At 42.2% G+C, this 20,996-nt stretch overlaps 1 protein-coding gene across 1 annotated transcript in view; it reads left to right on the forward strand.

The window, feature by feature from the left end:
• Positions 1–1,641: 1,641 nt before the first annotated feature.
• SPTBN5 (spectrin beta, non-erythrocytic 5) overlaps positions 1,642–20,996 on the forward strand; it is a 138,226-nt gene continuing 118,871 nt past the window's right edge. Inside the window, exons 1-10 of the mRNA XM_043549388.1 lie at positions 1,642–1,752; positions 5,039–5,206; positions 5,927–6,043; positions 9,418–9,575; positions 11,365–11,593; positions 15,274–15,905; positions 16,938–17,076; positions 18,144–18,376; positions 18,962–19,115; positions 20,124–20,324. Coding sequence (XP_043405323.1) covers positions 1,642–1,752; positions 5,039–5,206; positions 5,927–6,043; positions 9,418–9,575; positions 11,365–11,593; positions 15,274–15,905; positions 16,938–17,076; positions 18,144–18,376; positions 18,962–19,115; positions 20,124–20,324 — 2,142 coding nt within the window. The remainder of the gene's footprint in view (positions 1,753–5,038; positions 5,207–5,926; positions 6,044–9,417; positions 9,576–11,364; positions 11,594–15,273; positions 15,906–16,937; positions 17,077–18,143; positions 18,377–18,961; positions 19,116–20,123; positions 20,325–20,996) is intronic.

The following is a 20,996-nucleotide window of genomic DNA, read 5'->3' on the forward strand; positions in this document are numbered from 1 at the left end:
TCCCTTTGGGAAATATGCTCACCCTACCCACCCTGCATTCTAAGTCAGCAAAGTTATGTCTGGGACAGCTGAGACAATGGGAGGCTTGGTGATAGTCATCAAGTGTTGGGATTAAAGACTGGCCAGGAGCGGAGAGTGGAGGGTGAGAGATGTCAGCCTCTCTGGGAACGTTCAGTTAATATCAGCCCCTGGGACGGTAGCATTCATTGAAAGACACTTCTTTGGTTATCCATTGTCCAGACAGACAAGATGTTCAGTGCTAGAGCTGGTCAAAAGAAGGGAAGAAGTTGCGATTTTCTTTTTAATTTTAAAATTTGCAAAATTCCAACTCTGTGTAACTTGCATGAAAATTTCATGGATTTATTCTCCTTTTTTTTTTTTATTTTGATAGTTCAGATTTCACTGTAGTCAGCGTTGTGGTAAAGCAGACAACAGATGGTGACAGAATAATAGCACCTTACTCCTGGGTGGCAGGAGCAACCCTGTGCTTTTAACCCCTTCCTCCCCCATCCCAGGGATAGCACGTGTCCTAAAACTGCTTCTAGTCTTATTCTCATTTGTTAGAGCCAAGGAAGAATAACGTGTCGGCAACTTTCCATGGGCTACTGCTGCTTGCACCCCAGCATTGTTCTAACCCTCCCAGGTGCCATTTTCCAACACTTGCCAGCTGCCTTGTGGGTTTACAACACTGCCAGTGTTCCACCCTTTGTAGGTAACTGCAGCCCAGAGCCAGGCCCAGACAGAGGGAAACATAAAAGTTCTAAAGCACAACCCTTGCATCCATTTCCCCTGCGGTTCGTCAGTCTGGTATGTTCCAGTCCCTTCTCTCTTTTCAGCGATCCAGTGCCAGCTGCCTCTTTGTAATTTCCTCTTCTGACTGCATGACACCAAGATTCCTCCTGGTTTCACAGCTAGGCTGTTCTTCCAGGTAATTAATCTTAATTTCTTCATATACTAAATTCTAAAGATAATACAATTGGAAGTCTAAGCAAGTGAATTTCTGATCACTAAAGGTTCTCAAACTTGCAGCTGTTATATTATTTGTTTTTTGTAAAACATCTCTCATCCTCATATAGGTGGCACGGTCAGGGGCCTCCATTGGAAATGATGGGTGTACTGACAATGAAGGACTCATCAAAAGGAGGGGCCCACATATTTTTCATTCCCTCTCCAGACAGTCATCTGCCCCATCAAATAGACCATGGTCTGAAAGGCAGCAGCACTACCCCAAAATGTTCTGAAAGCAGGTGACTCAGAACTGAACCATAACACTGGAACAGGTTCTCAACCAACACATCAAAGGCTGGGTTGGCAGATCCCACTACTGCCTGGAGAGACTGAGGCTCAGTTCTCCGTCATCTGTTTTCAGGACACTCTAGGAAGGTGCTGCTGGCTTGCAGACCATGATACCCCTGATGGGGGTCAAGTGACTTAGAGAGAGAATGAAAAAGGATGATGTGATAGATGATTGGGCAGCTTGGTATAAATTCTCTGGGTTGTGTATGTGCTTGTGTAGTTTGTGTAGTGAAGGAGGGGCTGTGTTCAAGAAAGCAGAGCTTAAGGGTGAAGGGAGAGCAGAGAGCAAAGTAGGAGGAAGAGGAAGTGAATCCCTCAAGTTGATGTTTGTCTTCTTAGGCTACCATGGATAGAGAATATGTACAAGGTCACATCCAGAAGCTGCAAGAGCAGCGTATGTCCACACAGAAGAAAACCTTCACCAACTGGATAAACAATGTCTTCTACAAGAACAATGTAGGTAGTTCCTCCTCCTTTGGACTTATTTTTTTCATTCCCAATTTCACCTTCTGCTCAGCCTTTCCCCATTTACTGTCACTGAACGTATAATATAAGCAACAGAGGCTCCTGTCAAGGAGGGTGACCCAATCAAGTATTTTTCACCATACCTACAAAACAATCCTTCTGATTTTCTTCAAGGTCTCGGTTCCTGGTCTCCCCTGAAATCAGGGTTCTGTCTTGTGGCATGAGTTGTCTTCCTTTAATCTCTTGACCTTTTGTGTGAATTTTCCTATTTCGATTATCTTCTATGTGTGAGGTCCTGAGCTGCCTAGTTATTATCCCCAGGGAGGAATTGCATCCCCCATGAAAAAATCTGTATGATCTAATCCCATTGATCTGGGGCTACAATGGCTCATGCAGCCTCAGTGACTATGACTATGCAGTCTTAATATGAACTCATTTAAAGTGAAAGAAAGATAGGAATTGATCATTTGAGCAGTTAATGATGCATCTGTGACATTTACTAAATTGTGGCTCTCTGCAAGACTTCCAAATCTTTGGGGGAAATTGTTCCAGTTGACCAGACTGGGACCTTAACGGCCAGTGCTTGCTGCCTCCCATTCAACTGTGCACACTGTAACCCACAGTGGAGTGGGGGTTGTTCCAAACTATGGTCTGGTCTTGCTACCATTGGAGCAGTTTAGGTTCCACTGTGAGTTTAGACTAATGTGAGCACTATTGTCTGCGAGATGGGCAGTGATGACCCATCAAAGACAGACATCTTTAAGCTTTGGTGGCTTTAGGGCAGAGCAAAGGGGTTGATTAAATATTATTTAGTATGTGAGAACTATGAAACACAACCTGGTTCTGCTACCCAAACAAGAGTGGAAATCAAGGGGATATCAAAGCACCATCTAGTCATATGTATTATTTCAGTGAAGTCAAAGATACCTCAGAGTTCAAGAGCTGACTTCAATCTTAAACTTAAGCTGCTTGCACATCAAAAAAGTGGAGAGAGGGAGAGAACTTTCAAGCCATAGAAGGTATGAAGTTGCGTAGGGAGCTTATCCATGTCTTCTCAGGAATGTACTTTCAGTTTCTGGCCCCATGAGATGAAGGAGCTGAGCTTAGATCGCAAGCTACATTTCAGACACTGTCATATGCCTGGATTCCCTGCTGACCCTGGTGAGCGTATTAAATGGTAGGACAAAAACACTGCTTTGCAAACTGAGCCCACTTCTGTTCGTTCTTCTCAAATTGTAATGTGGTCCCGCTGTCAGTTTATTTAAAAGCATGGGTTTGGTAGCTTTATTCCAATTTGTATGGAAAAATGGAACTTATATATATATACACACACACAATTTTATTATTACTGCACGATGGTTCAAAGCACAGATCTATACAGAAAGGTTCATTACAAACTATAATTTTAAAAAGATTTTGTCTTCATGAATAAAACTGGCACAAAATACAACCGAGAGGCTTTTACCTTTTTAAAACAGTCAGACACCACTGTCAGTACTTTAGAGCTATTTAATATAACACAACATTTAAACAGGTAGAGACAGAAGATAGAAAAAGAAATAACTAGGAGAATGAAACAGGGTGCTATCTGAGGGCCTGGAGGTAAGCAGTCAAGAGAACGTTGTCAACTACTTGTCCTACATAAAATGCCTACTTAAAATTGCTCTGAGCTGCTCCTGTACTTTCCATTCTTGCTGATTCTGCTGCAAGACGGCCTGCGGAACCCACAGATGATAGGGCAGGGTTTGATCTTTAAACTTGTTATTTGGCCCTATTTTCCTCATGCGTAACTCTACTCCTAATTCAAAAAGCTATTTCTTCATCTTAAAAGTATGGTCTTGTTTGTCTTGCGAAATTAGTAGTTCAAAATTGTAGTAAATTACCCTGGAAGGTGTGGTGTGGTCTAATAATGACCCACTCTAAGGGTTAATGACATGGAGGCCAAAAGATATTCCTCAGCCATGCTATAATTAGGATACAGTACACACACCACATCCCATATTGCTGAATCATTAGGTCACCTCCTTGGCAGCAGGGTAATATGCTTGTTGTGGGTGGATCTGAACACACGCGTGATTGAGCAAGTTACAACATAAGACTCTGGCTGGGACGTGGAGGTTCTGACTGTGAGGCTTTAGTTAAGGCCGGAACTAGTGTTCCGTTATAACCCTGAATTGGAATTCAGCCAAGAGATAGAGTGTAAAAGCTGCTGAGTCTTTAAAACTCAGGAGCTATCCATAGGAGGCTGGTATTAGCCAAGTCCCTTTTACTGCTCCCTTTTAGCTAGCTGTATTTTAATAAACCATTTCCCATCATGAGTGAGCCCATTCTTGATCCCGCAGCAAAGTGACAATTCTGTGCTCAGAATATTAGTCTGTTGCCACAAAAATGATTATGATGTCACCACTTTGACATTGTGACTCACTTCACTTGCAAGGTTAGATACAAAGTGAAGTGTAAGGGATTAACTCACAGATAGATTTGATTATTTGCAAATATGGCAATAAAAATTCTGAAAAAAGCGTGTCTTTTAGCCTGAGTGTGAATGTGCCTCTTTAAAGTCAACACAAAAATATCCCCTTTGTAGAGAAAGTACCTCTTGGCTCCATGTATTTTATAGGCCTACAAAACAGCTGAAGGCAGGGGGTTATATAAGCAGGAATTCAGAAAGCAAACAGAAATGGAGGGAGTGGAAGGGCTGAGGAGATGGCAAGACCACGCTGGGCCGAAACTTAATTATATGAATAGGAAGGTAATATGTCACCTCCACCCAGAGAAGCTCCCAAACAGGCATTCTCCCAGTAATCCATTTCTGATGCATAGAAGCCCATGACTGAATGGGCAAAGCAAACCAAGTGGTCTTCAGGTGAAACCCAGGAAGAGGCTGCAAGTCTTGCTTGACACTGTGGGAGAAACTCTGGAAGTGGAGCTGGCCATTGGCTGAATAAAGGAGAGCTGCTCATCATGCTCTTGGCTGAACAGAAGAGATGATAATCCAGTAGCAGAAGCACAAAGTACTGAAGTTGTTGAACAGCATAGAAAGTACTAAACCTTACTGTACAGCCCTGCCAGCCTGCCCTCATTCAGTGTGTAATTCCTGTGAACCTTGTAGCAGGTCTCCACACAAACAGAGGGGAAACTAGATCTCACAGAGCAGATCTTGTGACTTCAGCACCTAAATGTTCTTGGCTCTGTGTTAAAAAAAAAAAAAAATCTGTCAGCCAAGTGCAAGAGTCACGGGAACTAAGTTTCTATGTGGTGCGTTTTGTCTTTGCAGGTGAACATTGTGATACAAGACGTCTACACGGACCTGAAGGATGGCATTTACCTTCTGCAACTCCTGGAGCTGCTCTCTGGAGAATCACTGCCTAGACCAAACTGGGGCAAGATGAGGGTACATTTTCTGGAGAACAATAGCAAAGCCATCACGTTCCTCAAATCCAAGGTGAGAAATGGAAGCTGACACTAGTCTGAACCATTTACAAGCTAACTTCAAAATTAAATGGGTTTTGCTTGATTGCTTGTTTGTTTTTTTTCCCTATAGTACGTAATGAGGTGTTCCATGAAGATGGGAGATTTTTTACTTTGTCCCTTTTCCCCTCTTTACTTCAGATGCACAAACTTTACCTGGTTTCATATTAACCTTCTCTCACTAAGAGTTTCCTCCTGCTTCTGGTTCTGCTGCTGTCCCTGCACCTTCATTAGTTTGCTCTTAGTCTCTGGCAGCTTGAGAAATTATCTACCATGGAACTTTCTGATATCAATGTTTTGTCTTGTTTCTAGTAAAAGGGACATCCCCCAAATCATTCTTGTGCCTTTTGTTTATTACAAAACAAAGGTAATGTAACACACAGGCACAGTGGAATCCAAATAACCATGTTGACTAACTATATATTCAATATGGAAGGCCTAGCTACATATATACTCTGCTGCTCTGGCAGGGTTCTCGGTGGCTTCTGAAACACAGAAGACAGATCCAGTAAAGGGCTCACAAACTATTTAAAGGGATATGACCCTATTCCTCTATTGTATAGTTTTGCTTGCTGTTTGAATAACAGCCAAGAGGGAACATATTTCTCCACACATCATTTATTACACAAGTGCCCCCTCCAGAGTGGTAGACTCAGATTGTTTCATGCTGAAGGGAATTGCTTGTCTTTGGCAGGTGCAAGTAAAGGTGATTGGGCCTGAGAATATTGTAGATGGGGACCGAACCCTAATCCTGGGATTAATCTGGATCATTATCCTCCGGTTCCAGATTTCTTCCATCACACTTGATAAGGTAAAACGAGGTCTTTTTTCTTCTGATTGTCAATAGGTGTTTCATAGATTTTTATAGAGATTAAGGCCGGAAGGGACCATTACGATAATCTATTCTGACCACTTAGATCACACAAACCATAAAATTTCACCCAGTGATTCTTGCATCTAGGCCAATAATGTGTGGCTGAATTAGGGTGTTCTTTAAAAAAAAAAAAATCCAATCTAGATTTAAAAACGGTAAGCGATGGAGAATGTACCACATCCCTTGCTTTGCTGGTCCAATGACTAATTACCCTCACTGTGAAAAATTTACTTATTTCCAGTTTTGCTAGTTCTTTTCTGATGTGCAGAAAAGTTTAATGTATCTAAGGCTACTGACATACTGGTCATCTACCTACTGCATTCATGTGATGTTAGATTCAAACTCATTGTCCATCACCGTTAAAAGCACAGGGCTTGGCTGAGGCAGCTGGAGGAGCAGTGACACTCTCTCAGCCAGTACAAGGAATAATATCCACATGGCTATAGTGTTCAGCTAGTGTGTGTGTTTAACACTGCCCTCTACTGACTGGCTGACAGCAGATAAAGGAGCTTCACTGTTGACATCACTGGCTAAGTGCACACAGACCCCCTCAGGACATGCATCATCTGCCCAATGCCTTTAAATTCAAAACCACAGGCCCCCTACTACTCATTTTTATAGATTTTAAGTCCGTAAGGGACCATTAGCTCATCTAGTCTGACCTCCTGGGAGAAAATTCCTTCCTGATCCCAACTCTAGTGATCCGTTGTACCCTGAGCATGTGAGCAAGGCACACCAGAAAGATGGTACACTCTGTACCATCTTAGAGCATGGGTCCACACTATCTAGTGTTCTCTTTCCAGTCAAAGCAATTCTATTCAGAAGAAGGATCAAAGAATCATAAAATATAGGACTGGAAGGTACCTCAAGAAGTCACCTGAGGCAGGACCAAGTAAACCTAGACCATTACTGACAGATGTTTGTCCAAATAGTTCTTAAAAAGCTTATTGCAGAAGGTGAAAAAGAACTCAGAATAGATCTGACCAGTTGTGCACTGAAGAAAAAAATTCCTTCCTGAGCCCTGCAGGTGGCTGTAGCCCTGAAGCCTGAGATCTATTTATAATTATTAACTTAATGCAGAGCTGCAAGTGTTATGAGCAGGTTGACAGCACTGCAGGCAGTCTTGTTCTCCCCAGAGACGATAAAAGAAGGGAATGAACAGGGAGACTCAGATTTATACTTAAGCTAAACCAGAATTTCCATTCACTGATAGCAACATGAAACTTATGACTAGGACTGGTATAAAAAAAAAAAGGAATTATTTACTGTAGAAAAATTAGAACCAAAGAGAAAATGTTTGTTTCATTTTAATTTTTTTGCAGAATTTTCATTTTGCAGAATTTTAAAAAGAAAAATCATTTCAATTTGAATTGAATAGAATCAAAACAAAAATTTGTTTTTGTTTTTCTCCCTTTCTCTCCCTTCTTCCCTTCCCTTTTTTCCTAGGGAAACCAAATGAAAACTGGAAATGTTTTGCTTTGATTCAAACTGAAACTTTTTTTATTGTTTTGAACTGATTCAGAACAGCATTTTTGTTTCAGATTGTTTAATTTAAAATGTGGACCATTTCAAATGATTATAAACATTTTAATGAAATTTTTGGTATAAATCAAGAAGCTATTTTTAATTTAAAACATTTTATTTTACAAACTTTGACCCTCCCTACTTATGAACTATTCAGCAATTCTGAATTCACCCAATAGATGCCAATGGTGCACATACACATCAACTTATTCATCGTAATATCAAAGGAAAAGTGAAGGAAAATTGCAACTCAGAGTGAACCCCCTTCAGCCGTAATTCTAGAGAGATTGAGAGCTTCCTTAACATTCCATATTCTCTTCTGCTCACACACAAAACTTGAGTTCCTCTTATACTTCCTTAGAGAGACTGGCACTAACATCAAGTAAAAAACCAATTTCCAGGGTGAAGTAGATATTGGGACTAGAATGCAGGTCGGCCTCCTTCTTGGGTAAGTTGCACTGTCAAGTTAGCTAAAGATATGGCTTCACTCATTTCAGCCAGCATACTCTCTCTTTTACATTTATTACCCCAAAGATTCTTAAAGTACCTTCAATGACAGAGTGGGGACTGGAGAACATACCAGTTCATGACAGTCACCTTGCTTCAGGGAAAGCAGAATTAACTAAAAATTCTATAGAACACGTCTCCTTTATTCCATGTGAGGATTTGTCACCAAATTGTTGCTCTTTTCATACAAATGCTCTGAAGCCTTAACTTGCAGATTAACGAAGCTGCCCCCACCTCGACCCTTCCTCTCCTGGCAGTCCGCTCATGCCTCCAGAGCCCCTTTTCCCCCACCAGAACCCTGTTGATTTAGGGGATGCTTAGGAGTAGCTTGGGGATGGCAAATGACTAAGCTGGGACAAAACACTGATTCCTCTGGGGGCTTCCCTACCCAACTTGCCTTCACTGTTTTCCAGCAGTGGGACTCCCCTCTAATGAAATACCGGAAGTCCATAGGGTGGAGGAGTCAGGGAAGTGTTAGTACCCAGGAGCTGTTTCTGAACTCATCCCTTCTTCCCACCTGTACCACTCTTCTCCTGGCAGCCCTCAGAACCCTACCTGGAGACCTTTCTCCTCCAAGTTCTCATATCCCCCATAGCCTCTGCCCCTTCCACTCCCCCATCTAGAGACTTGCTCACCCCACATCCCTATGGCCCCTGAAGCTGGAGATTTATTGGATCCCACACACACCTCACTCCCCTCTACAAGCCTTATGAAGCACATTTTGGGAGAAACATTTTTCCCCTGGTGGTTGGGCTACGCTTTGATATCTCTCTCTCTCTCTCTCTCTCTCCAAGGAAAAGTGTTAGAGACTTTTTTAAAGTCTCCAGGAGTCACTTGTTGCATAAGATAAACTCACCAGAGCTGAGATTCCTTAGAGACATTACCAAATCAAAATCCCAATAACCTTTAATATTAAACTTTAAAGACCTAAATTTTGGTGCAGGGCACCAGATCATGGCTAAAGAGACAAATAAACTAAGCTTTATGTCTCTCTTGATTTCCATTAGCTTGTTACAAAGTGGACAAAGAAGACTTTCTGAACTCTGACCACCTATTTTTAGGGTGCATAATTTAGGGACCCCTTGTTCACCTCCAACTTGGTAAAAGCATTCGACCTAGCCTACCAATTTTAAGGCTGATATGAATTTTTGTGGATTTCAGACGGGGACAAAATCAATTTTATAAAAGAAGCTGAGTTGCAGCTTTAGCTGTGGAGTGACTGCTGTTATGAGGAGGAAGTTATTGCCATCCTGAAATTTCCTACCTTGCTCTCTTCCCAGGAGGAATTTGGAGTCCGTGCTGATGTACTGTCTGCCAATGAAGCCCTGCTGATCTGGTGTCAGCATAAGACTGCTAGTTACTCCAATGTGAGTGTGAAGGACTTCTCCAAAAGCTGGTCTGATGGCCTGGCTTTCAATGCCCTCATTCATGTTCACAGGTAAATAGGTGATGGTGGGAGGCTTCAAGAATAGCTGATGCCCCTGTGTCTGGCTCTAGCATAGTGACTTCCAGGGTCTGAATTCTCTTTGATGGACAAGAAAATGGTTTTGTCTTCGCATTCAGAACTACCATTTCTTTAAGTGGGTGTTTTGCCTGAATAAGAATGGAAGAATCAGGTTCATGGAGTTTGACTCTTTCTCTTCCTGGAAACAAAAATGAATTTGCTAGCATATACTCTGCATTTAAACTTGTCTCTTTAATTTGCTCAGAAAACGAGTAGGAAATGCTAGAAAAGCATTAAATCTGTCACTATCAAACAGTGATATAAAAGGACTGATGGCAGATCAAGAGCATGTTTTGTTCCACTGTTGTAATTAATTCCTAGTCATTCCTAAGCCTTAGAAGCACATCATCATCTCAGCCAGCGTATATGTCCCCTGCAGGTGCAAAGTTTCCTCCGAGTGTCTTCAAGAGTGTGATTTTGCTAATTGTGCCATGCAGGATAATTGTGCTTCTCCCTGATCCTGGCTGGCCATTGATAGGAATGAGTACCTGTCTCTCAAAACTTGGCTCCTGTGCAAAACATTTACATAAAGAAAAATACTAGAGAATTTGCTTTCTTTGATCTTCACCTTCCTCGCTGGTTTCAACTGCACTTTCTGAAATGTTATTGAAAATGAGGTTTTCTATGGTCTTCGCCAGCATTTAAACCTTTCAGTTCCGTGAGAGCTGTAGCTGGGAGCTGGAGGCAGCAAGCTCTCCCTCTTTCCCTCTCTGCCCCTCTTGAGGGGAGGAGGAAGTAGCAGGGGACAGAAGAAAGAAGGGAGAGAAGGGACTGCCACCTTGGACAGTTCTTCTCCCATCAGATACCAGTGCTGCTCCATCTGTTGGCAGGAAGACTTAGAACCCCATAACTCCCCAGCCAGGGACAACATTCCCACTTCGGAATTTCCTACCTAGTGAGTCTTTGTTTCACCAACCAGGGACAACAAGAGGCAGGAGGAATGGGGAGTTTTGTGGTGAGCTGAGCTGAGTTCTGGAGTGGGAATTTTCTTTTTTCTGTCAGGCAAGGGAGGGCTAGTGAAGGGTCTATGCCAAAGCTCTACAGGAAAGCAGAGAGCTACTCAATGCTTTAAAAAGAAAAGGAGGACCTGTGGCACCTTAGAGACTAACCAATTTATTTGAGCATAAGCTTTCGTGAGCTACGATGAAGTAAGCTGTAGCTCACGAAAGCTTATGCTCAAATAAATTGGTTAGTCTCTAAGGTGCCACAAGTCTTCCTTTTCTTTTTGCGGATAAAGACTAACATGGCTGGTACTCTGAAACCTGTCAATGCTTTAAGGGATTATTGTTCCGTGTTCCTCATTTTACTAAATCTCCTTGTTCAGTGTCAGAAATTTGCTCAGTTGCAACCTTTGTATATAAATGTGTGTGTATTTAAACGAAGCCAGGACTTTACAGTGGTCATTATGACATACACCATGGCCACATGGAACTTCATGGTGACAGCTGGGTAAAAAACAGGTCCTGCTGCACCAAAAGCACAGCATGTGACCTCTAAAGCCAAAGGAAAATCTATGTTAACAGCTGTTATTGTACAGCCCATAACAAAAAGAGCAACGATATGCACCAGATACTACATTGCAGTATATATGTGTACATACAGCATGTCGTGTAGCTGTGTGTGGGAGGTGTAACCCTTCTTGATAGTAACTCATTTCTATTTTGTAGTTTCTAAATCTAACCCTCCTCTCTTGTGTCCTTCATATGTTCCTCTCCTCAACCAGGCCTGATCTCATCCACTACAGCTCACTGAGGCATGAGCAGCCAATCAAGAACCTGAACAATGCCTTCAGCGTGGCAAAGAAGCACCTGGGAATCACTAAACTTCTGGATGCTGAGGATGTGGCAGTGCCTCATCCAGATGAGAGATCCATCATGACCTATGTGTCGCTCTATTACCATTACTTTTCCAGGCTGAAGCAGGGCCAGACTGTCCAGAAAAGGCTTGCTAAGGTCAGTGCATTGCCACTTTTACAATTGCCTCCTACTTCTATCTTTACTGAGCCCCAACCCCAGTAGCATAAAGTTAAACCAGTTTGGGGAAAAAGCTTTAATTCAGATTAACTGCACAGTCCTGTTAACTCGAGCCATTTGTGCGACCATACCAGAGACTTGATTCTGCAGGGCCTTGCATGTAAATGGTACAGCTGGTGTGAGTAGACAATTCTGATTTGGCAATGGTTTAGACCCACTCTGGTGCTAGAACCTGGCCTTTCTAAAGGGATTTAGCGATATGGAAATTAGCTTCTTTATTCGGTCATATTTTGTATTTGATAACAAAGGTGCTTAGTAAGTAGTCAGGCACATGGAGAACTCATTTAATCTCTGCAGCAAAACAGTGATGCAGAAATTAGTGCTGGTCAAAAAAACTTCTGTCAAAACTTTCTGATGGGAAATAGCCTTTTTTCCTAAACAAAAAAAAGATCTGTAAAAATATCTATGAAATTATGTTTCAGTAGAAAATTTTCAGTTTATCCATGAAAAACTAAAACCTGAAAAAAATTGGTTTTCAGTTTAGTTTGTTTTTTTCCCCTTTTCTCTCCCCTTTTCCCTCTATTCCAGAGATGAGGGGACAAAAGTAAAAAAGTGAGGAAAAAAGGAGGGGAAAAAACCCATAAAACCAAAATAAATAAATAAATAAATAAATGAAGACTCATACAAATAAGGTTTAGTATTTTCAAAAAAACAAAACAAAACTGTTTCAGTTCTTTATTAAAAAAATTAAACTAATACATTTTTAAAATTTCTCATGGAAAAAATGCTGGTATTTTTCACTGACTCTGACCAAAATGTTGTGGTTGTTGCAATGATGACAGCTTTCTTTGGGAATAGCTGCTTTCCTGTCTGCAAAACTTCCCTTCCTTTTTTGCCAAAAATATGAAGTGACCCCAAAAAGTATTCACCTCTGTGTGTGTGTGTGTGTGTGTGTGTGTGTGTGTGTGTGTGTGTGAGCTGATGAACATCTGATTTTTACAAGATGGTTGTGCTGTGGCAGGGACATGTTTGCACCGTGGTAGGGACAAAAATCCAAAGCAGGATTTCCCTTGCTGTGGCAAGGTAAAAAGCTTTCGCAATGGAGGGTTTGCACTGTTAGTTAATCTGGGATAAAGACAAAGAGATCCTGTCTTCATCCCAGATATCCCAAGCTCGATATCAACAACAGCACTGTACTCTGAACAGAGGTGCTGGAGGAGAGGAGGACTTGTAGCTTGATTAAGCAGCGATTGGGCATGAGTGAGGAGACTGGGCAAAAAGATTAGGCTGGACCACACCTAAGACTCTGGCTTGGAGACATATTTCAGGTTCTTCATTAGACCAGTTTATTTCCTCTCTCATGCCACTATATTCCTAAAATTACTCAGTCCTGCAGTTATAATCTACAGAGTAGAGGTCACACTTGCGGAGTTTCTTCTGGCTTGAGAGTTGTTTCCTATATGTAAAATGGATTATCATTGGAAGTGGGAATCTCTATCAGAAGTGAGGAAACTTTTTAAGTGCAACCACTGTATCTATCTAGACAATCCTAAAGTTCCTGTCATCATAGGCACTACTTAGATGAATTGTATAAGAACTCAAAGGATCAGATAGGACACATCTTCATATTCTGGAAAAGGGTTTTGGGGTGAATATTTCTATCTCCATTTTTTTAAATGTTCCACTGATTTCCTTTTCTGCATTTTCCTGTTCTCGTTTTCTATTTTCATTGTTCATTTTTCTCCTTGCAGTTACCTGCTTTTCATTTCCCATTTTTCTCTTCCCCTCAGCATTTTTTCCCTTTCCTCCCTCTTATAGTCCCCTCTGCCTTCACCAGACGCATGCGCAAATAAACACACACACAAGCACATGATAATATCTTCATGTCCTTAGTCCCCTCAGATAGGCAGCTCTGAATTCAGTAATAGGATTGGGGAGGGAAGCCTCAATGTGTCAAGACAGCCTGAGAGCTGAGGCTAAGTGGGTGACCAGGATTGCAGAGGGAATCAATTGAGAGAGGTAAATCTCCCTTCCCCCACCCGCTCCAGTGACCATGCACTTATTAGGATCCTTCAGCCAGAACTGGGTGCGATGGCAGAATATACAGAAGGGAGCCCTGATGCCACGGGCTGCTTTTCCTGCACTAAAGGTTAGTGCTGTTTCACTCCTCTTTGAGCATTGGGACAGCCACTCTTTTCCAAGTACAATTTCTGATAGGCAAAAGCAGATTAGAATGTGTAGCTCATAAACCTTTATTCACTTGCAACACCTTCCTTATTAACTTAAGTGTCTGCAGAGCGAAACAGATGGGTGCTGAGTCTCCACAGAGAGCAACAGAGACACAGAATGTCATTCTGCATTGTTTGAACTTTCATGCAGCAGGTTTCAGCCAATGTTAGCCATGGTATCTCAGGGGCATTTCAGGTTTAGGGGTTACAGAGGGCTGTGGGATGAGGAAGAAATGTAATATAAGGTGCAAAGAAAAGGAATACAATGGATACATAAAATAGAAAGGGGGGTTTGCCTCGCACTTTGTTTCACAACAGATTAGAATAAAATCTTTTACTTCAGGAAAACTGAATCCGAATCCAGGCAACATGGCAAGTGAAATAAATGACTATCGTGGTCTCAGAGTTGCTACTGGTTGACATTTGCCGTCCTCACAAAACCACTGCTTGTTGTGGTACATTTTTCAGTCTCTGTTCAAGACAAGTTCAGGAGTCAGTGGCAAGAGTACTGCTAGTCAGGAACAAGGTGTTTCAGGCTGACCTTGAATAGAAAGTAGAACTGTCTGGGAAGTTTTCAACAAAATGTTTTCATCGGAAAATGTTGATTCATTGCAACTTTTTGTGGAAAAGTATATGTTTTGATGAAATTTTCCTTGATGAAGGTTTCTCAGGCCTTGCATGGAATTTCACAAGGGGGGAAAGCAAGACACCCTCCCCCCGCGAATAGCCAAGGCACTCACCTAGACTGGGAGAGACCCAGGCTCAAGATCCTTCTCCAAATTAGGCAGAGTAGGAGTTGAACCTGGGTCTCCTACATCCCAAGTGAGGGCCCCTAACCACTGGCCTATTGGCTATTCTAGAGCACAAATCTCTATCACTCCCTCCCTCTCACTGCTTTTTTTTTTTTTTTTTTCCTAAAAAAGTTTTGCAAGGTCTTGGTTTTGTTCCAGTGCAGAACAAAAACAATTCTGAAAACAGAATTCTTATTTTTCAGTCCTAGGAGGAAGCTTACATAGTTCTTGCCTGCATAATGCCTACCTCTCACAAGTAGCTAGGACTGTCTGTAGCTTATATGAGCCTCAATATTCACTTATTTTTTAAAAGAAACTAAAATTAATATTGGCACATGAAATCACTTTTTATCCCTTTGCTTAACATGTTTTGGGGATGATCATTCTGCTCTTACTGAACCTAGACTGGGAAGGAATCCTCCTTGTCTCAAATGTGATAACTGTCTCCATGCTGATATAGTAACCTGAGGGACATGGCAGCCTGCTGTGTTAAATAATGCTTTCCTGGTACTGATGGTCACACACCAGCAGCTCATTTGCATCCTGATTAAACTGAGTTTATGAGCATGCCACATAGTTTTCTTCCTCTTTGCTTCATTATGCTGCTTAAATACCTTGTGTTTCCATGCTCGTGTTTCAGATTCTGTTCTTCCTGAAGGAGATTGATGACTTGAAGTTTCAGTATGAGCAGATGATCTCTGAGCTCTTGAAATGGATTAAACAGAAAGTAGTAGAGTTGGACGATCGCCACTTTCCCAATTCCATACAGGACATGTGGATGCTCATGGCCAACTTCAAGACCTTCCGTACGGTAGAGAAGCCCCCCAAATACCAAGAAAGGGGCATGATTGAAGCCCACTTTTTCCACATCAGAACCAAGCAAAGAGCCAACAATCAATGGCCCTATCTGCCCCCTGAAGGCAGGACACTGCAAGATGTGGAAAAGCACTGGGTCATTTTGGAGAAAGCGGAGCACAGCCGGGGAGAAGCGCTGCAGCAGGAGATGCAGAGGCTGGAGAGAGTGGAACAGTTGGCCCAGAGGTTCCTGAAGAAAGCAACCCTGCGTGAGTCATACTTGGAGGACATGATGAAGGTGCTCGAGAAGCAGGACTTCCAGCCACAGAGTGTAGACAAGATGGAGGATGCCACTAAGAAGCTTGAGGCTATTGTGGCAGATGTACTGCCCAGGGAGCAGCGCTTCAGAGCACTGGCTGACATGGCGGCTCTTATAACCCGAGAGAACTACCATCGCAAGATCCAGATCATGAAGAAGTGAGTCATGCTAGTGGAAATGGGCAGTCGTGGAGACTAAACAAGTTATGATACTAAGTGGATGTGGAAGAGGAGGGAATAGTTCAACAGCTCTATTCCACATGAGTAGAGGTGGTCAGATTTCTCCCCCCCCACACACACATGCTCCACAAAAAATGTAAATGAAAAAGCAAAATGTTTCATTCTCATTAAAATTTTAACTTTTTGTTGAAAAAAGAACCTCAAAAACTGGGGAACAAAAATTGGCTGATAAAAATACATTTTGAGGAAAGCTGACACTTAATGTGAAATGTTTGTTTTGTTGAAAACCCAGTCTTCCATCAAAAGAAAGTTTCAGTGGAATATTTTCAGCCAACCCATCACATATCTCTTTTAGTGTGTGGTTTGAGAGGTTCACATAGCCACAAATCTTCAGGTGCCTCTCTAGTTCCCAGATTGGGCTATAAATCTTGTGAGATCAGGACTTCTAAGATGATCAGTAATTCCTGGTTTGGGACTTCATGGAAATACCCTAGGAACAACCTTCCTGTGGTATTTTAGTAGTTGTCTGTTCTAGACTTAACCAAAGCCAGAAGCATGTGTGAAAATAATAAAATGCTTAACCAAACTCCACAGAAGTTTTGGTTTTGATTTGAGGTACGGTTTGAATTAATTTTTATCTAAGCTGAGTCATTTAAGGGGCCATCCCTTTTTTCAAACCTATTTACTGTCTCAGGCAAAAAGGACATGGGACATCAGAGATGAGAATCCACGCACAATAGTTCCTTAAACAAGATTAATGATGATTTACATATTAACCAAAATGTCTTCCCAAGGACCATATTAATTGAGAGGATATAGTGTGCTGAGCCATGTGACCAGTGTATGCTTCATTAGATGACATATACACTGTATATGACTCTAGGAACCCTAGGTGTTCATTTAACTTTTCTAAAATTGTAAGCCCCATGTGTCAACAGGGTCTTTTCCCATGCTGTCCAAAGCATCAGATCCTTGTGGATGAGTCAGTCCTTTCTCCTCCCTTCTTTACAGGCAAGAGAACATTTCCCAGCAGTGGCAGGATCTACTAGAGCAGCTCCAGAGACACAAACGCTCTCTGGGAGCAATGCAGGAAATTCTGGGCCTTCTGAGGGACATTGATACCATTACAGAGGAACTCAAAGGACTGCAGGTACCAACCCCTCTCCATCAGCATGTGGGCTGTGCACACAATTTGCATGACTACAAATATAAATAATTGCAGCAGACACAGTATTCCAGTGACAGTTATGGATTGCAATGTCTATATTGTGCTGGGAATTGAGCATATGGCTAGAATTTTCAAAAGTAGGCTGCTGCATCCATATAAAGGCACCTAAATAAAAACTGCCCTCATTTGCAGAAGTACCAATCGTCACAATTCAAACGGAAGTCACTTAGTATAGGGGATAACTGAAGTTTTAGATCCCATTGTGTGGTAACTAGTAACTGCTGAAGGGTGTAATGGCAGCCACTCTAAATATGTACTTTTGCCTTGCCCTGTACTGTGCAAGAGAGAGAATATTATGGATTGTGCTGAACATGAAGTATAAAAACTGTTTTGTTTATGGACCCAGCAGTTTATGTAAAATTGTGAATTGCAAATTGGAGACGGTGACTAGCTATTCTGAATCTCTGAGCCCTAGCCTTTTTCAGGAAAGAAAATACTGTGTACTGGTCATTATTCCCACTAGCTGGACACTTGCCTCCAAAACCAAGCATGTTCCACTGGGGAAAACAATACAATTATAATCTACTGTGGAAGGGGAGCCTCCTAGATTTCTTCAGATAAAAACTGAATCAAGCACACTATAATGAGGCATATAGGAGAGGTGTACTCAGTGGGCACGGTAAATGCTGGACATAAGCAGTGATTCTGGGAGTGAGAAGTGACTCTTGGTTGAAGAATATGACTACTTCCCCCACATCCACTGCAGCAGATAAAAGCTAGGGATTGTGGGTTATATCTTGTGAATTTGAAGGAGAGGATTGGTTATGTATCTCCTTCCAATCAGCCAGTTAGTGCTTCCACAGAGTTCAAACCACACACCCATTTATTCATTTGGGTCCAATCCAACATCTGTCAGAGCCAATGGGAGTCCTTCCATTGATTTCAGTTCCCTTTGGATCAAGTCCTTAGATCCCTGGATGGCATTGTCTGCTCACACATAGGAGAGGGTGAGATCATAGCGCTGATAATTTCTCACTTTTGGTTTCTAGGCACTAGTGACATCTCAGGATTATGGGAAGCAGCTCTTGGAGGTAGTAGATTTGCTGCAGAAGCACAATTTGGTTGACTTCCAGATCACTTCCTATGATGATAGGGTGAGATACATCACCCAGAGGACAGCAGAGGTCACCAAGGGCAAAGCAATCAAGTCAGATGTGCTTCATGCCAAAACTCGGATGCTCCATCAGCTGTACCAAAACCTCATAGCTCTCAGCAAATCCCGGTACGGCTCTCCTTATGGTCTAGCTCTTTCTGATTAGAATGGTGGGTCCTTTTAAAATGGAGATAATGGGAAGGCCAGAATCTAGAATTTCTCATTTCTCCACATATAAAGCTATAACAGACCCAGCAGAGAAGGAGATAATCACAGAGGGAGCTGATAGAACCATAGCTTTCCCTGTGCTCGCTTTGTTGTTCAGGCTTCAAAACTGAAACTAACACATTGTTGCATTGGGGTTGGGGGGAGAGCTCAAACATTTAAAGGGACAGTACATCACACTGACCATAAGGATCATCAGCTATCATAGACTGAGAGGGAACTTCAGTGTCAAAGTTCATTCCTAGTTGCTTCTATGTGATCTGGACCTGATATGGCTGATTCTCTATCTCCTGGGTGGAGAGGGGAATTTCCTTTTGGCTTCTTCGTGTTGTCCACCCATAACTCAGCCATGACTCGGAGGTACCATGGGAATTCAATCTCTGAATTTTCTGCAGTGCTGAAGCCCTTTAATTAATCTATTCTCTGTTTCTATGTTGTACCTGAAATCCCAGCACTGACCGAGCTGTATTGCTTGTTGCCTTGTGTTAGACAATCCCAGCTACAGGAAGCGTTGAAGCTTTTTGAGTTTTTCCATGACTGTCAGGAAGAAGAGTCATGGATCTCTGAGAAATGGCAAGTAGTGAGGACAGCAACATTCGGACGAGATCTCAGTCAGATTATTGCCTCCATTCAGAAGCACAAGGTACAGTATTTTGTTGACTGGTGTCTGTTCTCTATATTGAATCTAGTCTTTCATAATTTATCTAAACCAATTGTCAGAGCATTTATGCCTCAAATTAAGGGTCCTGGCTGGCTTTTGGAACCTGAGAAATCATGCAGCTTAGGGATCCCTCCCAATGGGGGACAGTCCTATGTTTAATATGGGATTGTGGGTGTGCAGAACAAGCAGAGTGAAGCTCCGTGTGCTATCCATTAGGCCATTTTGGTGGATGGGAGAAGGAGATGGTTCTTATCCACTCACCCTTCCCAAAGGAGTTACACGGGGAGAATAAGTAGAGTAGACATGCCATAAATTAAGGGAAAATGACTGAGCTGTGGTAAAGGAGGGGTGGGAAACCTTAGAATAACATTGCTGGGACCTCCCAGAAATTTGCTGCCAGCTCTCCCTGTGAACTGGACACAGGTTGGGGAGAAAAGCTTCATTTCATGAAGTTCCATCTCGTTGATGACGAGAAATCACTGTGGCAAACAGACCTGAAGACTTGAAAAGGCAGTTACAGAATTTAAACAGCAATTTCTGACATTCAGCTCTTTATAATTAGGAAGTCAACAGTAAAGGCATGAGAGCATGTCCATGAACCATAAGATCTCTAGAGACGTGTGTGAGAGAGGGTGAGTGTGTGTTGGGAGTGGAAGACATAAGGCTGCCTACTCAATGGATGACACCTCCCCCAGAGACCATCCTGTATAGTATGCTGCTGGAATGGGGAAGGGAAGTATCTCAATGACTATCATTAGTACAATAGTTGGGTGAGTGAAAAAGAGGTATTAGGGCTCAAAGGACAGTGTTAACTATGGAGAAAGGGGCAGTGTCAGAATGGAGGGAAAACAGAATCATTACACATGTTAGTTTTATAGGATCTGACAGAAGAGTCTGGCAGTGGGGAAAAGCCACCGCTCTCCTGGGACAGGTCAGTTCCTTGGGCCTGTAAGTCTCCACTACTCATTATCATGTCACTTTATTTGGCAGGCTCTAGAAGTCGAGTGCAACTCCCACAAGGCAATTTGTTCCAATGTAGTGAGGAAGGGCTGGGAGCTAAGTCAAAGGAACCACTCAAACCAGAGGGATATCCAGATGCAGACAGACAGCCTCCAGAAGCTGTGGCAACAGCTCCAAGATGAGGTGGCCAATCGTAAAATCCGTCTGCAGGCAGCTGCTTTAATCAAACAGGTAAACAAGGCTGCAGTTTTTGCATTTTGTAACAGAAAGAACAAGAACTCATTCTATTTCTGCTTGTGTCACCAGATTGGGATTTATGTAACGAACACAAGAAGGGTCTGGAAGCAATAAGCTTTGCTGGGGTGAAACAAAATATCTTTCAACTCACATGATATTAATCAATTTTTTTTTATCAGAGTGCTGTGTCTCTCACTTTGTGTAGCTCACAAGTCCTTCTGGTCTTCTGTAGGCAGACACCAGCTGTGTGTCATAACTGCTGATTTCTGTTTTCATTTGGCTACTGTGAAATGTGCCCCAAACACTATATTCCAGATTCTGCTTTCCTTGTTCCTTAGCATAATAACTGATACATGGAGACTTTGTGGCTGTCAGCTATTCTGCATGTGTGAAGCACTGGGAGGGAAATTTTGACCTTCAACTCTGAAAATTCAGGCTCCCAGCATTTGTGATCAGACTCATCTCTTCTGCAAGCCAGCCAATAGAGGGCAGTGGTACATAGCTAGTCGAGAACGTATATATTGACATTCATTCTCAGTTAGAAATACTAGAGTTAAATAACTTTAAAAAAATCTGCTGTGTGAATCCGCTTCCTTGTGGGTGAGACCAGGGTGACTGTCTGACACTCTTTTTCTGTAGAAAAAACTGGGATCAGTCACAGTTCAG

The sequence above is a fragment of the Chelonia mydas genome, chromosome 6 (genome assembly GCF_015237465.2).
Source record: "Chelonia mydas isolate rCheMyd1 chromosome 6, rCheMyd1.pri.v2, whole genome shotgun sequence".
In the NCBI taxonomy this organism is placed as follows: Eukaryota; Metazoa; Chordata; order Testudines; family Cheloniidae; genus Chelonia; species Chelonia mydas.